The following is a 23,895-nucleotide window of genomic DNA, read 5'->3' as shown; positions in this document are numbered from 1 at the left end:
AGATGTAACTCAGTGTTCGCCTCACATTACTTGAAAGATGTGAGAGTGACATATGAGAAATGTTTCTCTCTAGGACCTTATGTATCAGCAGATACAGTGCTGGGGAAAGGAGAGAAGACTGATCCTTAATATTAATTTTTGTCCTTATATTTTATATATTGTGATTTTAAAATTATTGGTGTTGAGTTTTAGGTTGTTTGAAAGGTGGTTGGGGATAACGCCTTTCAATCATATTTACTAATCCACGGTTAGGATCGGGTGATCGGGATCAGTATTTTACTCCTTTATATGCCAGGAGGCATAGGTATATTGTCATGTAAGTGAATAAGACTCCAGTGACAATTGCCATTAGGTTCTGTTGAGTAAGTGGATAAGACCCCATTGACAGTCCTTTTCAAGAGTTCTCAGCCATAGGGCACACCCTCGCTGAAGCTTTTGAGGCGAAGCAGACTTCTCAGCACAAGCTAAGAAATCTTCCGCCTAAACAGGTAGGAACTAGGGTATTATTAATTAACTTGTATTACCTACAACATATGTTGTTTACCTATTAGGTCAGTAATTAGCTGTCTCTTGCCCTCCGCCAAAGGTGCCAATCAGCTAAGTATATATCTGACAGGGAAGTTGAATGTATGAAAATGATATTGTTATTGTACAATAAAGTTTCATACATACTTACCTGGCAGATATATACGATCGTAGGCCACCCACCTCCCCTCAGGAGACAGGTGGAAGAGAAAAATCTGGCTTAAAACGGTAATAGTTCCTATTCCTGCCACCCAGCGGCAGGCGGCGGGATCACCTGACCTACCTGTAGTGTGTGCCGCGAAATTTGAATTTCTGTCGGGGACGACGGGGTCTATAGCTAAGTATATATCTGCCAGGTAAGTATGTATGAAACTTTATTGTACAATAACAATATCATTTTGGTGGTTTCATTAGTTGAAGAGAGATACTAATGACAATTTATGGCCTACTGTGTGCTTGGAAAAATGATTGCTTGGCGCTCGTTCGATACTCTAAGACGGGTAAGAGCTGGATGTAAACAATCGATCGGAAGGTTTGTTTTTTGTTTGTTTGTGTATTATAGTTAATGATTAATTAATAGTTATTTGAAATGAGTATATACTGATTATTTATACATTTTATTGGCATATTCTAAGCTTTTAGCTCTTAGGTTTAGATGTCAGAATCATAGACTAGGCTACAGTAGCAACCGCTAACATAGGCTAGGCTTATTGCTAAGGGACATATGCTAAAGTCCTAATATATGCAGTAAAAATGGGGTTGAACATTACATGCAGTTGAATATTACTCAAGTATGTACAGTATTTTGCCTTTTTGGAGTCATATTTCTTCCGTCGTAACCCTAGAATACAGTGGTCCCCCCGTATTCGCGGGGGATGCGTACCAGACCCCCCGTGAATAGTTAGAACCCGCGAATGTTTGGAACCCCTATAAAAATGCTAAAAACAGCCTATTTTGTTAGTTAAAACTCAAGAAAAACCCACTAAAAATTTTCATACATGGTTTTTTTAATAGTTTTATCACAAAAAGTGCATTTTATGATGAAATTCATCAAAAAAACCAGGAATTTGTGGATATTTACCATAGAAAAATACCGCGAATGCGCGAATTTTCTGCGAATAATGCAGGGAAACGTTCCCGAGAGAAATCCGCGAATGTGTGAGTCCGCGAATCTGGAGAACGCGAATACGGGGGGTCCACTGTATGTGTTTTAGGCCTGGAAATATAATTTACTGGGGTGTTTTTGGAGGGCTTGGAACGGATTAGCCATTTTACATGTAAAATGTGTTCCAAGTTACGAAAAACTCATAATACGAAGGCCGTCTCGGAACGGATTAATTTCGTATCTCGAGGTACCACTGTATAGGAAAGACAGGGAACTGATAGATTGTGAAAGCAATTACTTAGTTCAGGACTTAAACCTGTCAGTTCTGTCCTACTTATTGTCCCTTCATCTGCAGCTATCCCTACTCAGACTAGGCATTTTGGTAGCACTAGTATTGACTTCTTTTATAGCTCTGCCTTCTGCTCCCCATTTGGTTCAGGAAAAGCGTAACGAGAAGTTAGAATGTAACATCAAACCTATTTTTAGTTGTAACATAAGTTGAACTGGGTTCTTGACAGGAACTTTCTGGATCCCTCCAGCCTTCTCGCTCCATAGGCACATTCTGCTGTCATCAACACCAAGTTTGAGGTGTTAGCATGCATAGGATTAATAATACAGTGGTCCCCCTGTATTCACAGGGGATGCGTACTAGACCCCCCCCCCCCCCCCCCCCCATGAATAGTTAGAACCCACGAATGTTTGGAATCCCTATAAAACACTAAAAACAACCTATTTTGTTAGTTAAAACTCAGGAAAAACCAATAAAAATGTTCATACTTGCTTTTTTTAATAGTTTTATCACAAAAAGTGCATTTTATGATGAAATTTATAAAAAAAACCAGGAATTTGTGAATATTTCTCATAGAAAAATACAGCGAATGCGCAAATTTTCCGCGAATAAGGCGGGGGAACTTTCCCGAGAGAAATCCGCAAATGTGTAAGTCCGCGAATCCAGAGAATGTGAATAGGGGGGGTCCACTGTATATAATATAGGTATAGACAATTTTATTGGAATGATAATGTACCTGTTGCTAGTTTTACACATTTAGATATGTCGACTCAGTTGACTGTTTATCGCTCTCATGTTTTGGTAATTCTAAATTCTCGCCTACCAGCATATTCCTCTTTCTTCGTAATGCATGTGTTCGTTCTTTGCCTGCTTTCTCCTCGGCTATTGGCAAATCTCATACTTCTGCCTCAATTAATGTTTCTCTTTCAATTCTACACTGTCTATACTATCTGAAATTCTCTCCAGATATTATTCTAGCTTCAGAGCTTTCTAATGAAGTTTCATATAGGAATGCTTTCAAGTACAGTGGTCCCTCAAGATACGAAATTAATCCGTTCCGAGGCGGCCTTCGTATTATGAGTTTTTCGTATCTTGGAACACATTTTACATGTAAAATGGCTAATCCGTTCCAAGCCCTCCAAAAACACCCCAGTAAATTATATTTCCAGGCCTAAAACACATGTTCTAGGGTTACAACGCTGATCCGACGGAAGAAATATAACTCCAAAAAGGCAAAATACTGTACATACTTGAGTAATATTCAACTGCATGTAATGTTCAACCCCATTTTTACTGCATATATTAGGACTTTAGCATATGTCCCTTAGCAATAAGCCTAGCCTATGTTAGCGGTTGCTACTGTAGCCTAGTCTATGATTTTGACATCTAAACCTAAGAAGCTAAAAGCTTAGAATATGCCAATAAAATGTGTAAATAATCAATATGTACTCATTTCAAATAATCATTAATTAATCATTAACTATAATACACAAACAAACAAAAAACAAACCTTCCAATCGATTGTTTACATTCAGCTCTTACCTGTCTACGAGTATCGAACGAGCGCCAAGCAATCATTTTTCCTAGCACACAGTAAGCCATAAATTGTCATTAGTATCTCTCTTCAACTAATGAAACTACCAAACAGTATAATAACCATTCATTTATATTCTTTATTCTATCTTTACCTAATGGAGATACCGAGTTACTGACAGCTATAATGAAACATACGTATACGTAACGTAATAATAAAACAGAAGAAGAATTCTAAAAAATACATATTTGTTGGCAGTCTGATTTATTTTATAGTTTATGATATCTAATTCACAATTTTTTTATTAAATGTATTACATGTACTCATTTCAAATAATTATTAAGTAACCATTAACTATAATAAATAAACAAAAAAAAAAGCTTCCAAACGTCTGTTTACATCCAGCACTTACGAGTATCGAACGATCGACAAGCAATCACTTTTACACAGTAAGCCATAAATTTTCATTATCTCTCTTCAACTACTGAAACTACCAAACAGTATACGTAATAACCATTCATTTCTATTCTTTATTCTATCTTTACCTAATGTTTTTTTTTATTAAATGTATTGCATGAATAAGTTTTTCAATTTACAGCATCCTTTTACCAATAGAATACTTAAGCACAAGGGGTAGATGCTGACCAATAGGAGAGCAGGACCTTATGGGGTGACTAGCATCAGGAACCAATGGGAGAGCGGGAGGATGGTGGCGAGTTTACTCAGTTGGCGGCACGGGAGTTTTAAAATTGTTCTCGGTGGTCCAGGCGAATCTCGGGACTTTACAGCAACAACCTTTCGTATCTTGAAAACTTTTCGTATGTAGAGCAGTAAAATTTTTCGCATTGGCTTTCGTATCTCGAGTTTTTCGTAAGTAGAGCCTTTCGTATCTCGAGGTACTACTGTATTCTTATTTAATGTGTTAGTCAGTTAACTTTAACAGTAGATAAGATTCATTCCAAATAATTAAAATTTTCATGATACAGGCAGCAGTCCCCAACTTACGACGACCTTACTTTTAATGCTTTGGGTGTGTTAAAACTATGTAAACTGTATTTTTGGAGTCATATTTCTTCTGCCAGATCAGCATCATAAGCGTTGTAACCCTGGAACATGTGTTGTAAACCTGGAAATAATTTCTGATGAATATAATTGAAAAGCGTTGTAACCTTGGAATGTCATAAGCCAGGGACTGCTTGTAAAATTAATTAGAATGTAAACACTCCTGTGCCACTGGGTGAGGAACGGGTGATTACAGAGAAAGTCCTATTGGGTTAGCCAAGCAATATTTGTTTATAATGCAGATCACACCTATGGCATGAAGCCATAGTAGGTAAGTATCCAGATAATTAATTTAATCAAGAAAATTTTCATTATGTATTTATATGTGTATAATTTTTCTTCCAGGGTGAGGAAGATCCAGGTGTTGAAGAAGAAGGAAAGTCAAAATCTCGTCATCTTCATCATGATGAAGGATCAAGGTATGCATTTTTAGATTTAGATTTGTATTGTGGCTTTACCACTTGGCTACAGTACTTCGTTATTTTTGTGTGTCAGATTCCACATCTCAAAATAGTAACCAATCAGAGCATTTTTTTTAGTTGACTTCTGGAAAAATCAGTCTCTTACACAGATACAAGAAATTGCCAGATAGCCAGGACCTTCACTCACTCTAGCTCCTCAGAATATTTCATTGACTAGGCATCCTTCTGTCCTGACTATTGTCAGTCTCTGCAAAGATGGGGAGATCTGAAGATCTGTGAACACTGCCTATGCTGTGATAAGAAATAATGCACTCCCTCCAGTCAGGATCCGGCACCTACATCCTGGAAGATTGAGGGATTTTTCCATTCTATTAGCTGCCTTGGAAGAAACAAGCTTGTAAGAGAGCTTAATGTTGCTCTGTAGGGAGAGCTGCAGTATGTGTGGATGAACTTTGTAGTGCCAGCAAGATGATGCTGCCTGAAAAGAAGGAAGGAGCTTATAGCATCTGGTGAATTAACAGTTATAGGGTAAAGAAACTTGCTTGCAGCTGGTATAAAAAACGATCTTCACAATCAGTGCAATAATCATGCTATGAGCAGAGGAATTAAAATCAGTGTGCTGTAAGAGGGTTCATCACTGGATTGTTGGCTTCAAGGGAGAGTGCAAATCCAATAGTATATGTATTTAGAGCATAAACCTCTCCAATAAGCAGGCAAAGAAGTCAAGTTAAAGGAAAAGATATTGAATTCCAGAAAATGAAGAATCTTACAAGTAAATTTGAGAAGGTAGGAGATAACAAACAAAATAGGAAAAAAAATTTGGCCTAGAAAAACAGTGGAAAAATTTAGCTGTAATGGGGCAGTGGTGAAGCTTCAAAAGAGACCAGCAGTGCAATTGAGGGTCTATGTTGCAAATAATACCATTCTACCATGAATGGTTGAGGTCGGATTAGTTACTAGCAGTGCCAGAAGCAACTTGATGACTAGATTGAATAGAATGATTATCAGAAAAATAATAGTGATTAATACACAGTTTCTAATGATTATATAGTGACAAAAATAATTTTTTAACAGAAAATCGTTGTTAACCGAAACATCAAAATAATTATAGTAATAAATGGCTGTTACGACACTGTAAGTGCCGATCGGCACGGATAAACAGTTTACTGGTATCGAAAATTGCTTACCGACACCATTAAACCGTCTACCGACACCAATAAACTGCTTTCCAATTCCAATAGACCGCTTACTAGCGCCAAAAATCTGGTTAATGACATTATTAGCCAAATGTTGTAAAACTGAAACGTTACTAGTGCCACTGGTAAGTCGGGATTGCCTGTATATAAAACAATATTAACCCTTAATAGACAGATCCCCTCATATGAGTCGCAATAACAGGGTTTGGGTGGGGGACGGATCCATTCATGGTGATTATCAATATTATGCGACATTTTTTGAAGAAATCGGGTGAGAAAGGGTTTCCATTAGTTCTATAGCCCATAAATTCATTAATGGCAACTTTTAGACTGGCTAAAATCAAGTAGCATGTGGCTCATGAGCTAGTTGTAGTCTTGATTTCAAGAGAGCAAGTACTGCCTCTCTCTCACTTGACATGTTATCATATACAGGCAGTCTCCGGTTTACGATGGGGGTTCCGTTCTTGAGACAAGTCGTAAGCCGAAAATCTGTGTAAGCCGGAAAATCGTAAAAAATCCAAGGAAAACCTTATTATTTATGCATTGGTTGTATTAAAATCTATATAAACTGCATTTTTATTGCATTTCATTAAAAAAAAAAATAAATAAATAAAAAAAGACTTCAAATGTTCATTACTTAGCATTTTTGGAGTCATATTTCTTCCACCAGATTGGCGGCATAAGCGTCGTAACTCTGGAACGTGTGTTGTAAACCGGAAATGGTTTCTGATGAATACAATCGAAAAGTGTCGTAATCTCGGAACGTCGCAAGCCGAACCGTCATAAGCTGGCAACTGCCTGTATTTGCTCATAATATACTCGGGGGTTGGTTTTGGTTTTTAGTTCTTTTCTTTTATGATAGTACGTCAGTTATAATTGTAATTTTGCAAAGAAATATATTAGAAAAGACACGCATAATCCCAAAAACTTAAGTATTTTACAACAAACATACTCAGAATTTGTTGTTGACTTTAGTTCTTATCTGTTTTGATATTGTATGAGCTGGAATTATAATTTGTTCATATGAACAAACCTTCGGTCTTGACAATAGGATAACTTTCCAAGCACCAGCTGGTAACCGGTTAACATAATCAAAGTTGGTAAAGCAAGGAATCGGTGAGATCTAGCAGCTTCTGTGCATGCAAGGTGATAGCTAGTCAGAGACCGCGCATCAGACCTTGTGACGCTCCAGTCTTTTCCTTAACCTCTTTGGGGAGTAGAAGCTTTCACTTTTGCTATCCTTCCAAGCCAGTTTTGTTTTGTGCCCTTGTTCTTTCCTGTTGGTTTGTTGTGTGTTATTGTTACGGATTATTATGGATTCGTCCAAGTCTTCATGGCCTCGTTAATGTATCTGCCTGGGCACTCAGGGTTTTCCTTACCCAAGGTTTCTAGCGTCTACGTCTGCAGATCCACATACAACATGCAGTAGGTGCAAAGCCAATTATTGTTCTATTACGAATCCCTGCCTGGAATATCGTTTGTGGCCTAAGTCACAGTGGAGGGTCTTTTATAAGAAGGAACATTGCAGAGTTTCGACTTCCTTCTTGAGAGGGGTTTTCTTTGCCTCGTCTGGACGATTTGTCTGCTCCCTCTCCTGCCATCACTCTCCCTGTGGCTAGTTATAGTGTTCCTGTGTCGCCTTCCTTTTCTTCCATTGATTTGTCGATGGAAGTATCGGGAGTGCCACAGAGTGATGTTTATGTTTAATGTAGCCCCCAAAGTAAGTTTATTTATTAGAAAAATCATGTATAACTTGGTCAAATTTATGTTGTTCCTAGGCAAACAAACCTTCAGTCTTAACAATAGGATAATTTCTAGCACCTAGCTGGATCTGGCTAAAAAACAAATGAAAGCAAGGAATCTTGTGATATCTGGCAATGCATGCATAGATCGGCTGAAGAGTGGTCAAAGACCACTCACCTACACCACCGCGTCAGTCTTTTCTTTAACCGCCTGGGCGAAAGTCATGGTTAACCTCTCTTGGCCTTTACCCGGTTCATTGTCCGTTTCACTTGTGTTTAGTGTTTGGCTGGTATTATGGCTGCTTCTGCTCCTTCTCGGCCTCGTCAACATGTGTGCCCTGGAATTCCAGGTTTTCCGTGTTCTCATTTTTTGGCTTCGGCAGCGACTGATCCCCTCATCACGTGTAGTAGGTCCCGTTCTAATTTTTGTACTATAACGAATCCTTGCACGGAATGCCAGGCATGGCCTAAAGAGCAGTGGGAGTCGTTTTATAGCAAGAGAGAGCATCAGAGGGTTTTGAATCTTCCTTCATGGGAAGGTTTTTCGCCTCTTCTCAATGCTTCGTCTCCTGCAGTATTCACCCTCTATAGTAGTGTTGTTCCTGTGTCCCTTTCCTTTTCTTCCATTAATTCGTCATTGGAAGTATCAGGAGGCCACCAGGCTGATTTTTGTAATGTTGCCCCTTCTTCTTCGGTTGTTAATTTGATTCCTGGGAAGGAGGAGGCTTTTTCATCATTCTCATTTATTCCAGAATCGGAGGCGTCTAAGATGGCGGCGATTTGAAAGACGCTCTGGCTAGGGGGTCCCCTGTCCTTGGAGGGGTTGCTAGCGCACTTTATGGAGGCTCGCTACCCGCCTCCTCAGGCTGGCCAGACCATCCCCCCCTCCTCCCGGCCTCGTCTTTGTGGGTAGCTGAGGTCAGCCATCTTGTATTGCTCCGTCAGTGACTGCTGCCGCTTCTTCAAGTCAGAGGAAAGCCGTGGCATCAGCCCCGTTGATGACGTCATGGGATCTGTTGTTATGTATCCCTTCACCAGTGGCGTCTGATTCCCCTTCACACCGAGGGGAAGCCGTAACGTCATCACCACTTGTGACGTCACTCCCATCGATGACGTCACTCCCAGTCGTCTCCTCTGCACTGCCTCTCTCAGCCGTGATGTCATCCTTGCCGCCCAGTTTGCTACATCTCCCTTCCATGTCATCAGAGCCTTCTCATGCAGATCAGTGTGAGGTTATATGCCAGGCAGTGCTTAAGAGGTTGGACTCTGTTTTGGATGATAAGTTGGCTGCCTTGTCGGTTAGGAAGACTGGAAGGAAATGTGTTGCTTTGTCCCTGCCTCTTGTGAAGAGATTGCATAAGAAACCAGTGCTGTCTTCCTCTCCCTCTTCCTCTTCCCCCTCTAAGCCACGTCGGCATATCAAGCGTTGGAAGACTTTGCTTTTTCTTCGCCTACAAGGGAGGAAATATGCAGACATGTTCTCGAGAGCGTTGGTGTTTCGGAGAGTGATAGTGTATCTTCCCTTGTGCAGTCTGCAGTGGCTGCTTCATCCTCTGTATCGAATCGCAGGCGTGTTACAACCTCCCCCGTCCGTGCACATCGCAAGCATGTTACAACCTCCCCCGTCCATGCACATCGCAAGCATGTTGCAACTTCCCCTGTCCGTGCACATGATGCAAGTGCTCCTTCTTCTCCAAGGCCTATTCGTCGCCATAAGGATCTCAAGGAGCCTGTCAAGAGGTCGAAGGTGGTAAGCGCGGAGTTGGTGCAGCAAGAGTGTTTGCCTGCTCCTCTCACTGGTGCTTCCAAGAGTTCGACTCTGGGGGATTCTCCTTTGATCTCGAGTGTTCGGGATTCCTTTCCAACTCACGTTCATACGTCTGCCACGCCCTTGACCATTCACAGACATGTTAATGAGTCATCTGTTGGAGGAGTACGTAGTGATGTTCTTATTGTTATAGTGGGTTTGTCTTGGGAGCCGACGCGTGGACCCAGCCCAGACAGGTTAGTTGGTGTTTCGGGCTGTTTGGCTGCTGATCCTTCCGTTAATTTTTATTGGGAAGGTGCCTTAGAGGAGCCTACACATCCTTCTCGTTGCCGGTCTCCATTGCCGGAGCAGGAGGGAGACGCAAGAGTTTTTTGTCTTCCTTTTCAGTTGTTGATCTCATTTATGGGTTCAACAATTTGGAACGTAGGACTCAGGCTCGGTCGTTTTACACTCCTTCTTGCTGGGAGCTACACAGGATCCCAATTCATCTCTTCAGCTTCCTTTGTCGGGACACGTCCAGCCGGTCTTGCATAAGGGTAACGCCTCTGTTTCGGACTGGGACGGTTCGCTTCACTCAAGAGGCTCTGCCAAGCTACTACCCCCGCCTCTCACGAGACAGGAAGTACTATGCTACAAACTGCATTTTTTTATGTCGCATCATCTTAACCCAGACATCATTCACCTGAAGCCAGGATTGACTTTGGAGCAGGTGAGGTCGGTGGCTTCATCCTTGTCTCCATAAGATACCTCAGCATTGGAATCTATGGCAGCCTCCATGTTGCAGACATTTTCTTGGCTGGACTTCTGGTCTGTGGTCATTACCAAGAAAGCTTCTGACAGGTCCCTGGAAGGGTTGGTGAGCGCATCCTCGCTTGCCAGTCTGTTGCAGTCCAGGGGCAAAGCTTTTTTCATATATGGCTCAATGGCTCACCTCAGTGCTAGTTATGGTCTAACCTTCTTCTGATTAGAAGAGATGCGGCTTTGTCTAGGATGGAGAGATCAGTTGATATGGAGTCCTTGCTGGCATTGAGGAACAGAGATCTGTTGGAGTCCCAATATTTGTTTCCTCGGACAGAGCTTGAGAATGCGATAGACCGGCGCCAGGCTGACACCAAAGACAGACTGGTGCAACAGGCCGTGTCTAAGTCGGAGTCTTGTCCTCGGAGACGTCCGGCTCCTCCTCCTCTTCTCCCTGTCCAGCAGCAGTCAAGGAGATCTTCGTCTGGTAGGCCGTCAAGGAGTTCGAGTTCGGCAGGGTACTTCCCGTTCGACTCAGCCTAGGTCAGAGGATCAAAGCCCCTTTCGCTCTCGTTCTTTTAAGCCAAGAAGGGGCCCAAGGGGTAGAGATAAAAGGGGCCATCAGTAGGTTAGGCACCTCTCCCTCTCCTGTGCCAAGGGGGGAGGGGGGGTTGGTTGCCTAGCCGGCATTGGGCCAAGTGGCAGAGTTATGGGGCAGAGAAGTGCATGGTAGATGTCCTTCGGGTGGGGTATCTACCGCCATTCGACTTATCTCCTCCTCTGTCGGACAAGCCGCAGCTCAGGGAGGCATATCCTCCAGATTATCTGAAGTTCTTGGCTCTTCGGGAGGAAGTGCAGAAGATGCTGGACAAGGATGCGATAGAGGAAGTGGTGTGTCTGTCTCCGGGGTTTTACAGTCACTTCTTGGTGCCCAAGGTGTCCGGAGGATGGAGGCCTGTGATCGACTTATCACCTTGAATCACTTCGTTAGGAAGACACGGTTCAAGATGGAGACCCCACATTCGGTGTTGGCAGCCACGGGGGAAGGTGACTTCATGCTGTTGATAGACTTGAGGAACGCATACTTCCAAATCCTTGTTCATCCGACGTCCAGGAAGTTCCCTCGCTTCTCTCTTGTGGACAAGATCTTTGAGTTCAGAGTCTTGTGTTTCTGGCTGACAACAGCCCTCAAGTGTTCACAAGGGTCTTTCTCTGTTGTGTCAAGTTGGGCCCATGCTCAGGGGATCCGTTTGCTGAGGTACCTCGACGATTGGTTAGTCTTGGCAGTTTCCAGGGAAAAGCTGGTGCAGGGCAGGGATTGTCTACTTTTGTTCTGTCTGGAACTAGGCATCGTAGTCAACCAGGAAAGGTCGAACCTTGTACCCAGTCAAAGGATTCTCTACCTGGCCATGGTCATCAATATGACATTGGCAAAAGTTTTCCCATTGGATCAGAGATTGGAGAAGTTGCGGGTGGTGGCGCGCGACTTCCTGTCAGAACTACTTCAGTCAGCTCATCAGTGGCAGGTTCTTCTGGGAGTGCTGTCATCCCTGGAGAAGCTGGTTCCCTCATGGGCTTCTTCATCTTCGGTCTCTGCAATGGAGACTGAGAGAATTTTGGTCTTCAGGGGGGGACTCACCCCTGTTAATGGTTCCTCTCTCTCTGGAAGTGAGAGAAGACCTTCGTTGGTGGTTGGATGACCAGAATCTTTCGAAGGGTGTCCCTCTGTGTTCTCTTCCATTGGACTTCCTTCTATCCTCAAATGCCTCCCTCGCAGGTTGGGGTGCTCATTTAGGCAGCCTCATTGCTTCAGGCATTTGAAGTTTGGAGGACAAGCAGCAACATATCAACGTCATGGAGTTGAAGGCAGCCTTCCTGGGTCTGAAGGAGTTTCGGGAGAAGGTAGAAGGTCATTCTGTCATTCTCATGTCGGACAACACCACAGTGGTAGCCTATGTGAACAAGCAGGGAGGCCTGGTTTCTTGTCAACTTCACGCCTTGACCGTTGAGGTTCACCAGTGGACGGTCAGCAATTTGGTAGAGCTCTCAGCCAGGTATATCCCAGGCAAACGGAATGTGGTCGGAGACAAACTCAGTCGACGGGATCAGATCCTAGGCACAGAGTTGTCCCTTCATCAAGTGGTAGCAGACAAGCTTTTCCAGGTTTGGGGAAGACCCATGCTGTACCTTTTTGTGACTCACTTCAACAGGAAGCTGGAGATATTCTGTTCAGTGGTCTCAGATCCTTTAGCATTGGCAGAGGATACATTCCAACATCCCTGGGACAACCTGTAGGTGCATGCCTTCCCTCCATTTTGTTTGATCCATCAAGTTCTGAACAGGCTAATTTATTTCACGGGGTTTCAGTATGACTTTGGTAGCCCCTCTGTAGCCTCAGACGGAATGGTTCCCAGATCTCCTGTCGTTGTCAGAGGTTGCGAGGGAGATTCCCTCTTGAGGACACCTCCCATGTCAGCCCCATGCGGAAAGGTTCCACCAGTCAGTAGAATCCCTGTCTCTTCAGGGTTGGAGGCTATCACGTATCTCCTCCGAGCAAGAGGCTTTTCCTCAGAGAACAGTAGGGCATATGTCCAGCAGTCTCAGAAGGTCGACCTCTGCTGTTTACCAAGGCAAATGGGCTTTCTACTGTGATTGGTGTCGTAAACGGGGATTTTCTCCACTCGCAACCTCTGTTCAGCGAATAGCAGACTTTTTAACCTTCCTCAGAGACGAGAAACGTTTGTCCGTTTCTGCCATTAGAGGTTACAGGGCGTCCCTGAGTTTGGTGTTACTCCTTAAAGGTATCGACATCTCTTCCTGGGAATTTTCATTGCTAGTTAAGGGGTTTGAGCAGTCGAGTTCTCCTAGAGAGCTCAAGCCTCTGATGTGGGATGTTTCCTTGGTTCTCAAGAGCTTCACTAAACTAAGAGTCCATATGAACCCTTGAGGTGCTCATGTGACAGGAACTTGACGCTCAGGACAGTTTTCCTTTTGGCCTTGGCATCTTTCAAAGAGGGTAGGAGAGTTCCACGGTCTTAGTTATAAGGTGAAGCACACTAGGGGTTGGGAGTCGGTGTCCTTCGAATTTGTCCCGGAATTCGTGGCCAAGACCCAAAATCCCTCTGTGCACAATGACAGGTTCACTTCTTTTTCTATTCCATTACTGAATGATTTTGTGGGTGATGATGCTCAAGAGCTTTTGTTGTGCCCTGTCCGGGCCCTGCATTGCTATCTTAAAAGGACTCAGCACCTTAGACCAGTCTGCCGCAGACTTTTTGTTAGCACAGACCCTACAAAGAAAGAGGTGTCTAAGAATACTCTCTCTTTTTGGATATGGGAAGCCATCAGACAGGCACACTTGACTCTTGATGATTCCACCACCACATCTGTGCAGGCTAGAGCGCATGACGTTAGGGGTATTGGTCCCTCTCTGGCTTTCAAAAAGAACTTGGCTGTACATAGAGTGCTGAGCACTGGTACTTGGTTACGCCAGTCCACGTTCACCTCTCTATCTTAAGGGGACCGTCCGCTATGATGTCTATTTTTTTTATTTATTACGCAAAATACATAATTTTCATATATGTTTTAGATATATATAATACCTTCATCATATAAAAATTTCAAGTCATTTGATCAAAAACTTTTCGTTTTATTAGCAAAAATCCTGATTAAAAAAAAAAAATTGGTAGAGTTTTCTCCGCTAATATGACATCAGTTGTATTGAAAATCATACCATAAAAACTTCTTTATATACAAAACAATTCTGTGTGGCAGAATTTTGATTTTTTAATTTTTTTATTTTTTATGATTTTTTTTTTTTTTTTTTTTTTAGTTTAGACACTCAAAAAATTCTAAAAAAAAAGAAAAAAAAGATATCAAAATTCTGTCACACAAAATTATGGGATTTTTATTCCTCTTTCCAATGATATCTTTCTCTCTAAAATTGGATAATAAATAAACGAGTAATTTTTACCGACATGCGCATAAGTATGTTTTTGAGTTATGAGCTCCCAAAGATTTGCTATGTAAATTTTTGCTTCTTTCTTATAAAAGTCAAAACAACATTATTATAATTACTTTATTTGTACTTTTATTGTTGATTTCTACATCAAGATCGTGGTCTCTACCCTAAAAGTGGTGTTAGTACCCTCAGCCGGACACCAGATAATGATGTTGACGGCGAGACATGAGACAATGAGGGCAGCTGAAAACAATTAATTTTCGTGTTTTTCTTTCAGCACACTCCTGGCCTTCGCTAATTTTGCTAGCCATAGTTGCTGAGTAGCCTTCTTGATCTTAGGTAACTTCGGCATTGCTATAAGTTCACTAAGAAGTTATAAAAACAACGTAAATAGCTAGTAACCAAACGCAAGTGCCTACGCGCATGTAACCGCTTTGACGTCTGTGGCGTAACTGAGTCATTCTCCCAGTCTCGCCTATAAATAACCGCTCTGAGCAGCTCGCTTCTCGCCCAGTGTCACACTACCTTTCATTGCTACCAGATGTATGAGAATTTCGAAAAAAATCTTAAAAAATCGCTGTATATATGCAAAAATAAACACGCAAAAACGATTCTGTCAAACTCAAGTCATAAAGACGACGCAGTTACGATGACGTCATCATTTAAAAACCGCCATATCTTCATTATTTGTGAAAATAATTGGCTGAAACTTCTGGAAAGCATGCACGGCATGTTTCTGCATAGATACAAGTAATAACTCGATTTTTTATTTTTTCAAATTGACATGTCATCCGCCATAGCGGACGGTCCCCTTAAGGATGCTTCCCACAGATCTGTGGACACTTTTTTCTTGGGTCCTGTGGTGGCTGCCCAACAGGTTGTGTAACTCATAGTTGCCCTTATCAGGGCACTTTTGTATCTTACATAAGATGATTATGTGGATGAGAGAATGAGTGAGTTGGCTGGTCTCCTTTCTCTTGTACCTTTCCTTCTTCCTTCGGGCAAGCTAAGGAATAGACACGTCATTTGCTGGACTGGTCTGATACAGATGAGTAAGGTAGTCATACTGATAGTGTGGTCGCTTAACATACAAATATCATACCCTCTACGTATTTGGTAGCATATGCTCCACTCCTTAGCAAGGAGGAGTTGGGAGTAGTACCAACCCTGATGTATTGGTTTCCTATTGGACAGTCAAAGTTTCTCTTTGGTTCCCTATACAATGGTTCTCCCATATATCATTGTACGTCACTCAGGGTTTGAGTGGTTAGATATCAATTTATCTGGCTTCGCAACGGGCTTCAGTCCCTCTCCAGATGTCATATCTTCTGGAAGCTGGACTAGTGGGTAGGCATCCAGCCAGTCTAGGATGTCTTTTACCTCTCTCCAGGTATGAGTCTATCCATTGTTAAGACCAAAGGTTGGTTCGCATATGAACAAATGACAAATTTCATAAGACAATTTGTATTTTTCATAGCTACAAACCTGAGGTCTTAACATTATACTGCCCACCTCTAGCAGCCCCTCTGTGTGTTAAGACATCCTGAGATGGGAAAGACTGATGCGGTGGCATAGATGAGTGGTCTTTGACCACTCTTCACCTGACTTATGCATGCGTTGCCAGATATCACAAGATTCCTTGCTTTCATCTGTTTTTTAACCGTATCCAAATAGGCGCTAGAAATTATCATACTGTTAAGACCTCAGGTTTGTTGCTATGAAAAATACAATTTGTTTTAGATAATTTGTCATATTACTTGTAAAAGAGGTCCCACAAGGGGTTATGAATAGTCATTTTCAGCGTCTCATAGAAAGAAGGGGAAATTTTTTAGAATTTTTCGTCTTACACCTTGTGCATTTGCCTATCTAACTCTATCCATTGATATGTTTTTTTCTTAAATTGGCTAACCTCAAAGTTTACCCAACCTGGGCTGCTGCATATTGATTTTTTAGCCCCGGCTCATAAGGATTAATTGATAATGCAATATCAGGAAAATAAGTTAACAGCAAAATCTATTAAACAATTGTGCAGATGTAATGGACATGTGGAACAGGCCTAATTGGCTTGAAAAAATTTTCATCTTTGCGAGGTCTTTGTGACTTTTTACCCAAGATCAGTTAGCCAACTAGGCCTACAAAAAGCTCAAAGATGTAGCAGAGCAAGTTTTTGTCTTAGACCACACCCATCCCTCATAGTGAAATAGATCAATTATATTGTGGAAAGTTAAAAATCGGAACAAACTGATAGTTATGCTAACAAGAGTAGACAGTGAGGAAAGTGAAATTATTTACTGGTTACAAAATTAAAAAATAAATAGAAGTATCTTGAGTTACAAAATAAGGACTTCTGTATCATAGTTTATGCAGGTGTAATGATGTACTTTTACCATGAAATAACTTAATGGAATAGTGAACTTGTAGTCAAAGGTGTAGAGAGGTACATAATTCTCTCTCTCTCTCTCTCTCTCTCTCTCTCTCGTCAGACATTTTAGTAGTTCTTGTTTTTGGCAAGAAGTTTGAGTTTCATACTCATTATGTATGGTTTGATAATAAATCCCATTTTTGAACAGAGAGAAGCACAAAAAGTCAAAGAAAAAGAAAAAGAAGAAGGAACGCGAAAAGGATAAGGAAAGGCACAAGCATCGTCATCACAGAGAGAAATTAGAGGTATGTTGAAAAGGTTTTTCATTTAGGCTTCGATTAAATTTTTACCCATGCCATGTTTACACTGTTAATGGCCAGATTGTTTTGAGTTAAACTTGCCTGCTTGTATGCAATCGGAGGCAGTGCTTGTTAAACTTATATAAATAGTTAATACAGACGTACTGAGAACATTTCATATAGCATGTTGAGGTTAACAGTGTGCTATCAGCTTACTGTCACACCTCACAACAAGATTTATACATTTTTTAAATGATAATTTTTATATTGGATTTAATGTTCTCTTTCTAGCAGTAAGTATATTAGGGTACTACAGGTATTTTCTTTAAAGATACAAATACTATAAATGTTCCCAATACATACCCCTTTGTGGGAGTAGGCCATCAGTACACTTATGCAGTGCAGTGTACGCATTACTAGGAAAGGGCACTTGTAGCGTAGTACCTTCAACTCCTAGTTTCACCTACTCTTTAGCCTTTCATTTTGCATTCATTCCCACTTCCATACTTTCATCTTGCTGTCCAGCTTGTTTAAATTTTACTTCTTAGTGCTGTTCTGGAGCTCTCACAGATATTTGTAATGAATTTATTTTCTGTATTCCACTATATTGCTGTCCAACTACTTCAACTCCTTTTCATTGTTTTTAATTACTGAATGGTTAACATTACCCAATTGCTTGGCTTTATCAGTCTAAATATCATTTTCATGTATGACACTTACCTGGCAGGTATATATATAGCTATATTCTCTGTTCGCACTGGCAGAATTTTCAAAACTCGCGGCAACCGCTAGATCACTGGTAGTTCAGGTGATCGCCACCCCGCTCCCGTGGCGCTGGTGCTCGGAATCATTCCCATTTTCGTCAGATTTTTTTCTGCCACTGAACCGGCAACATCGTTGTTGGTTCCCTGCTAGAATTCGAAACTCGTTAGCTGACTTTCGCTGTACTTGGATGGTTTATTGGGTATCGTATTGGAAAGTTGGATTGGCAATCGCGATTGGAAGTTATTAGAATGTCTGATTCTGGTATAGTATTTCGAGTGTGTATGAAAGAAGGGTGTAAGGTGAGACTACCGAAAGCTTCGGTAGGACCCTAACACACTATGTAAGGAAGTGTAGAGAGGTTTTGTGTACTTGGGACAATAGATGTAATGAGTGTGAAAGTTTAAATGAGAAAGAATGGAAGACTTTCACCAAATATGTTGAGAGACTTGAAAAGGATAGAGTAAGAAGATCGGTTGTCTCGGAGTGAGAGGTCAGGTTCTTCTAGTAAGGCCTTGAATAATTCTGTTATTTTCTTTCTCCCCCTTCTTCCCAAGTAGAAAGTTGTTAATCCTTCTCCTCAGGTCTCTCCTGCGCCCGCTGCTGTTTCTGAGGATACTAATATTGTGAAAGTGTTTGCCGCCCTTGCGTCAATGGGCGATCAGATTCAGCGTCTTACAGACAAAGTGGGTACGATTGAAAGTGTCAGTGTAGTGGAGGGGGCGGCTGATCGTCTCACTCGTGCTCCTAGACCTAGACCTCTGCCAAGCTCCCAGACCCAAAGGGAGAAGGCATGTCGACAGTCGAAGGGAGGCGAGAGGGGTTCCCTTACGATCAGTCGTCCCTTCAGGCAGTCCTGTTGCGTCCCAGGCTGCAGCAGTGCGCCATAGAAAAAGGCGACACTGGGAAGTGTCTTTCCTCGACAGATAGTGCTGCGTCAGGCAGGTATGGACGTTGTTTATGCGGAAGTTTCGCGTCCTCTGAAGAGGACGCATAGACCTACTCTTCTCAAGATGAGCGTTACCCGCAAGAACGGTGGAGTAGTCCCGAGATTTTCTCTTCTAGTGATGAGGAAGAGTGGTTCCGATTAAAAGGAGGAGATCCTTTAAGTCAAGACAAGACGCAAGACCTCATGTGTACGACGGTTTCTCGGGATAGGAGCTCTCCTTCTGAATACGGAGCAGTCTCTCCGATATCTTCCCCTTATCGTAGAACTCAAGATCGAGTTTCTCGTGTTGATGATCCGTCTCGTCTTTGTTCTCCGCTTGCTCAGACTTCACGCCAGGAAGCAGAGACTAGGAACTTCCTTGAAGAGATGCAAGGAAGGTTAGCCGATTTGGTTAAATCGTGGGGAACATCGGAACTTCCTCCTACAAGGCGTAAGGACGCATCTCTCCCAGTCAAGTCGTCTAAGAGGACGCATGATGGTTGGCCGCCTTCTCGTCAGGCTTCGGAGTCTCGGGTAGGACGCAAGTTACGGGAGCAGGACGCAGGACGCAAGTTAAGAGAACAGGAAGCAGGACGCAAGTTTTCGGAGCAGGACGCAGGACGCAAGCTTCCGGAACAGGACGCAGGACGCAACCTCGGAGCTCAGAAGGACGCAGGACGCAGGCGGCAGGAGCAGGTTTCTTCACGCGAGGTTGGAGAAGATTTTCTGCAGCAAGACCTGGGTTTACAGGATGTGTCTTCGTCAGAAGAGGAAATAGAAGACTTAGAATCTGAGGAAGAAAAAGAAGGTGAAGCACCTTCTTCAGATTATAAGAAATTGACGAATTGCCTTCTTTCACTTTTTGGAGGGGATTTTCAGCCTGCAGCTCCGACATCACCCCTTTCTCAATTCTCCAAGAATAAAACTCCGAAGAAGTCCTCGTTTTTGAAGATGAAGTTTTCGATTACGGCTAAGAAGGCCCTTCAAAGAATTGATACGTGGTTGAAGGAAAAAAAGAAGAGGGAAGCGGGCAAGACTGTGTTCTCTTTCCCTCCTGCCAAATTGGCATCGAAGTCCGGAATTTGGTATGCGACAGGGAAAATCTCGGCCTGGGAGTGCCTGCCTCCTCCCAGGGGGATTTTTCCAACATCGTGGACAGTTCCCGCAGACATGCCTTGAATTCGGCCAAAAGTGTGGTGGTCTCCATCAGAATTAGATCATCTCTTGAAAGGGATTTTCCGGACCTTCGAGGTTTTTAATTTTCTGGATTGGTCCTTGGGAGCTCTGGGACGAAACAGTGGAAAGATAATGAAGCAACGGCTTCTCAACTCCCAAGCAGTATTATGTCCTGCATGGACAAAGCCTTAAGGGATGGAGCGAATGAATTGGCATCTCTTTTCACCGCAGGAGTTTTAAAGAAAAGGTCACTCCTATGCTCTTTTGCTGCTAAGGGCGTTTCTAACGCCCAGAAATCCGAATTGCTTTTTTCCCCACTTTCGCGCAATTGTTTCCTGCGGATATTATCAAGGATATTTCGCTTTCCCTAACTCAGAAGGCGACGCAGGATCTGTTAACTTCCTCGGTAAGGAAATTTTTACCCAACAAGGTAGTTAAGAAGACTCCTAAGGAATCAAGGCAAGCTAGTCAGCCCTTTCGAGGCAAGTCCTTTTCTCGTCCGGCCTTCAGAGCAAGAAGAACTCCGTCCAAGAGGGGTTCGAAACCCAGTACTAAACAAATGAACAGCAAGTCCTTCAGACATCAGTAGGTGCCAGACTCCAGAAGTTTTGGGAGATTTGTCAAGAAAAGGGAGCAGATCCTTGGGTAGTCAAGGTGGCCAAAGAAGGTTACAAGATCCCTTTTCTAAAAGAGACCGCCTCTTGCGACATCACCAAGAGAGCTGGGAGCTCACTACAGCGATCCAGGGAAACAAGAAGCACTACAAGAACAAGTTCTTTCTATGCTCAAGAAAGGAGCAATAGAACCTGTTCTGGATCACTTATCTCCGGGATTTTACAACCGGCTGTTTTTAGTAGCAAATCCTCGGGGGGATGGAGACCAGTACTGGACGTAAGTCAACTCAATTTATTTGTGGAGAAAACAAAATTTACGATGGAGACGACCGATTCAGTACTGGCAGCGGTACGTCCAGGGACTGATGGTCACCCTGACTTCAAGACGCATATTTTCATATCCCAATTCATGCAAGATACCGGAAGTACCTGAGATTTGTGATCCAGAACAGGGTTTTTCAGTTCAAAAGCCCTCTGTTTTGGACTGTGCACAGCCCCACAAGTTTTTTACAAGAGTGATGGCGGAGCGTGGCGAAGTGGGCTACACATTCTAGGAATAAGAGTGTCTCTATACCTGGACGATTGGCTCATAAGAGCCCCAATCAAGAAAGCAATGTCTGGAGGACTTAGAAATGACGTTAACATTAACGAAAGAGTTAGGGTTGATGGTGAACTTAGAAAAGTCGAATATGAAACCCCAGTCAGGAGCTAGTTTATTTGGGGATTCTGATCTCCTCAGTGACTTTTCGGGCTTTTCCGTCTCCCAACAGACAAGATCTGTGCATCCGGAAAGTGCAAGCCTTTCTAGAGAAAGAACAATGTTCAGCACGAGAGTGGATGAGCTTACTGGGGACACTCTCGTCCCTGGAAACGGTTCGTTTTTCTCTAGGAAGGCTTCACATGAGACCCCCTACAAACATTTTTGAACCAAGTCTGGCCAAGAAAATCGCAACCAGATTCCTTCCTGTTTCGAATTCCTCGCAAGATCAAAGAGGAGTTAAAGTGGTGGCTAACTCCGGGGAAGTTAGCAAAGGGAGCGTCTCTCCAGCAAAAGAACCCAGACCATGTATTGTTCTCAGACGCCTCGGACGCAGGCTGGGGAGCGACTCTCGGACTTCAAGAAGTCTCAGGTCGTTGGAGCAAGGAGGAAACGGCTTGGCATATAAACAGGAAGGAAACTGATGGCGATTTTCTTGGCCTTGAAGGAGTTCAACGCGGTGATTCGCAACAAGGTGGTACAAGTCAACGCGGACAATACCACAGCTCTGGCGTACATCCGCAAACAAGGAGGGACACATTCAATCTCTCTTTGCAAGTTGGCGGAGGAGATCCTTCTTTGGGCAGAGAAGGAACAAAAAAAAAGTAAACCCTTACTCACAGATTCATTCAAGGGGAGAAGAATGTGAGAGCGGACCTGTTGAGCAGGGAAGGTCAACTTCTATCAACAGAATGGACGCTTCATTTAGAAGTATGCCAGAGTCTGTGGAAATTATGGGGTCGCCCAGTGGTAGACTTGTTTGCGACAGCAATGACGAAGAGATTGACGACGTATTGCTCTCCAGTCCCAGACCGTCAAGCAGTCGCAGTAGACGCCTTTCTTCTAGATTGGACGGGGCTAGACGTCTACGCCTTTCCCCCGTTCAAGATATTAGGGAAGGTTTTGAAGAAATTCAGGGAGAAGTCAAGGGACAAGAATGACTCTCATAGCTCCATACTGGCCGGCCCGAGATTGGTTCACAGAGGTACTGGAATGGACAATAGATGTACCAAGGACACTTCCAGCAAGAGTAGATCTACTCAAACAGCCTCACTTCAACAGGTACCACAAGAACACCCTCGCTCTGGGTCTGACTGCGTTCAGACTATCGAAAGACTTGTCAGAGCGAGGGGGTTTTCTAGAGAGGCGGCCAGAGCGGTGGCCGGAGCTAGAAGAGCTCTACTATTAAGTTGTACCAGGCGAAGTGGGGAATCTTTCGCAAGTGGTGCAAGAGTCGGAAGATTTCTTCATCCAGTACCTCTGTGACCCAAATTGCCGACTTCTTCCTTTTATACTTAAAGAAGGAAATAAAATTGTCAACTCAGACGATTAAAGGGTATCGGAGTATGTTGGGCTTCTGTATTTAGACATAGAGGTCTAGATAATTACAAATAATCTAGATCTGAGAGACCTCATAAGGTCCTTTGCAACAGGAAGGAGCCCCAATACAGAGCGCCTTCCTGGAATCTCGATGTGGTCCTGAAATTTTTAGGAACTAGTAAAGTTTTGAACGATGGATCAAGCTTCGTTGAGAGATATCACAAAAAAGACCATCTTTTTGGTGGCATTGGCCACAGCTAAAAGGGTGAGTGAGCTGCAAGGCAATTAGCAAACATATTGGTTGGAAACATGACAAAGCGGTTTGCTCTTTTAGGAGGGGTTCTTAGCCAAGAACGAGAATCCAGCTCATCCATGGCCAAGGTCATTTGAAATTATGGGTCTTTCAGATCTAGTAGGACAGGAACAAGAGATAGTTCTTTGTCCAGTAAGGGCATTGCGCTATTATTTGGATAAAAACCAGTAAGATTAGAGGAACTTCAGAATCACTGTGGTGCTCTGTGAAGGACCCTAGCAGAGCAATGACCAAAAATGCTATTGCCTTTTTCCTTAGGGAACTAAATTAAAGATCTCATATGTTATGCCAAGAAGAAAATTTCGGCATCCTTAAGGTTAAGGCACACGAAGTGAGAGCAGTAGCTACTTCGTTGGCTTTTAAAAAAGAATATGGCCCTCAAAGATATCATTGAAACGACGTTTTGGAGGACTAATTCAGTGTTTGCAAGTCATTACCTTAGAAACGTCAAAACAACGTTTGACAATTGTCAAACGTTGGGTCCATATGTATCCTCAGGAGCAGTATTGGGCAAAGGATTTTCCACCCCATAACTTACTAACATGCTAGGTATTTTAATGAAGTGGTGTTGTTTTTACGGTTGTCTGAGAGGGTGATTTCCTCTTCAGTCTGTGAAGTGTAGTGTGTTAGGTTAGTGTTGTGTGTGGTTCAGGTGGTCTAACTTATCCTAGCATGAATGCCCGTGGTAAGAGAGGGCTAGGGTTTCCTGTCAACAAATTGGTCCCGTCCAGTTGTCAGACCCTTGTATTTAGCTTCATCAACTAATAGGTCACGTCCTAGTTGGAAGCTACTAAGGCTTAGCAGGCTAAGAGGCAGGAATGCTGAAGTCAGCTACCTTAGCAGGTAAGGAATCTAAGAGTATTTTAAATTTTTAAATTTTTTAAAACTCTTACAATGTTGCTGTCTTTGACCCACCTCCAAATGTGTCAATCAGCTATATATATACCTGCCAGGTAAGTGTCATACATGAAAATGATGTTATTATGATATAACAAAGTTTCATGTATACTTACCTGGCAGGT

General features: G+C 42.8%; 1 protein-coding gene across 4 annotated transcripts in view; it reads left to right on the top strand.

Annotated features, from left to right (window-relative positions):
- Nucleotides 1-23,895, top strand: part of LOC135219098 (bromodomain-containing protein 7-like) — a 339,758-nt gene that overhangs the window by 210,126 nt on the left and 105,737 nt on the right. For all 4 annotated transcript variants that reach the window (XM_064255538.1, XM_064255535.1, XM_064255536.1 and 1 more), the window contains 2 exons: nt 4,861-4,934; nt 16,913-17,009. In XM_064255538.1, coding sequence (XP_064111608.1) covers nt 4,861-4,934; nt 16,913-17,009 — 171 coding nt within the window. The remainder of the gene's footprint in view (nt 1-4,860; nt 4,935-16,912; nt 17,010-23,895) is intronic.

Source organism: Macrobrachium nipponense, chromosome 1 (assembly GCF_015104395.2).
Source record: "Macrobrachium nipponense isolate FS-2020 chromosome 1, ASM1510439v2, whole genome shotgun sequence".
In the NCBI taxonomy this organism is placed as follows: Eukaryota; Metazoa; Arthropoda; class Malacostraca; order Decapoda; family Palaemonidae; genus Macrobrachium; species Macrobrachium nipponense.
Note: the sequence above shows the minus strand (reverse complement) of the source record. Positions and strands in the feature narration are given on the sequence as shown.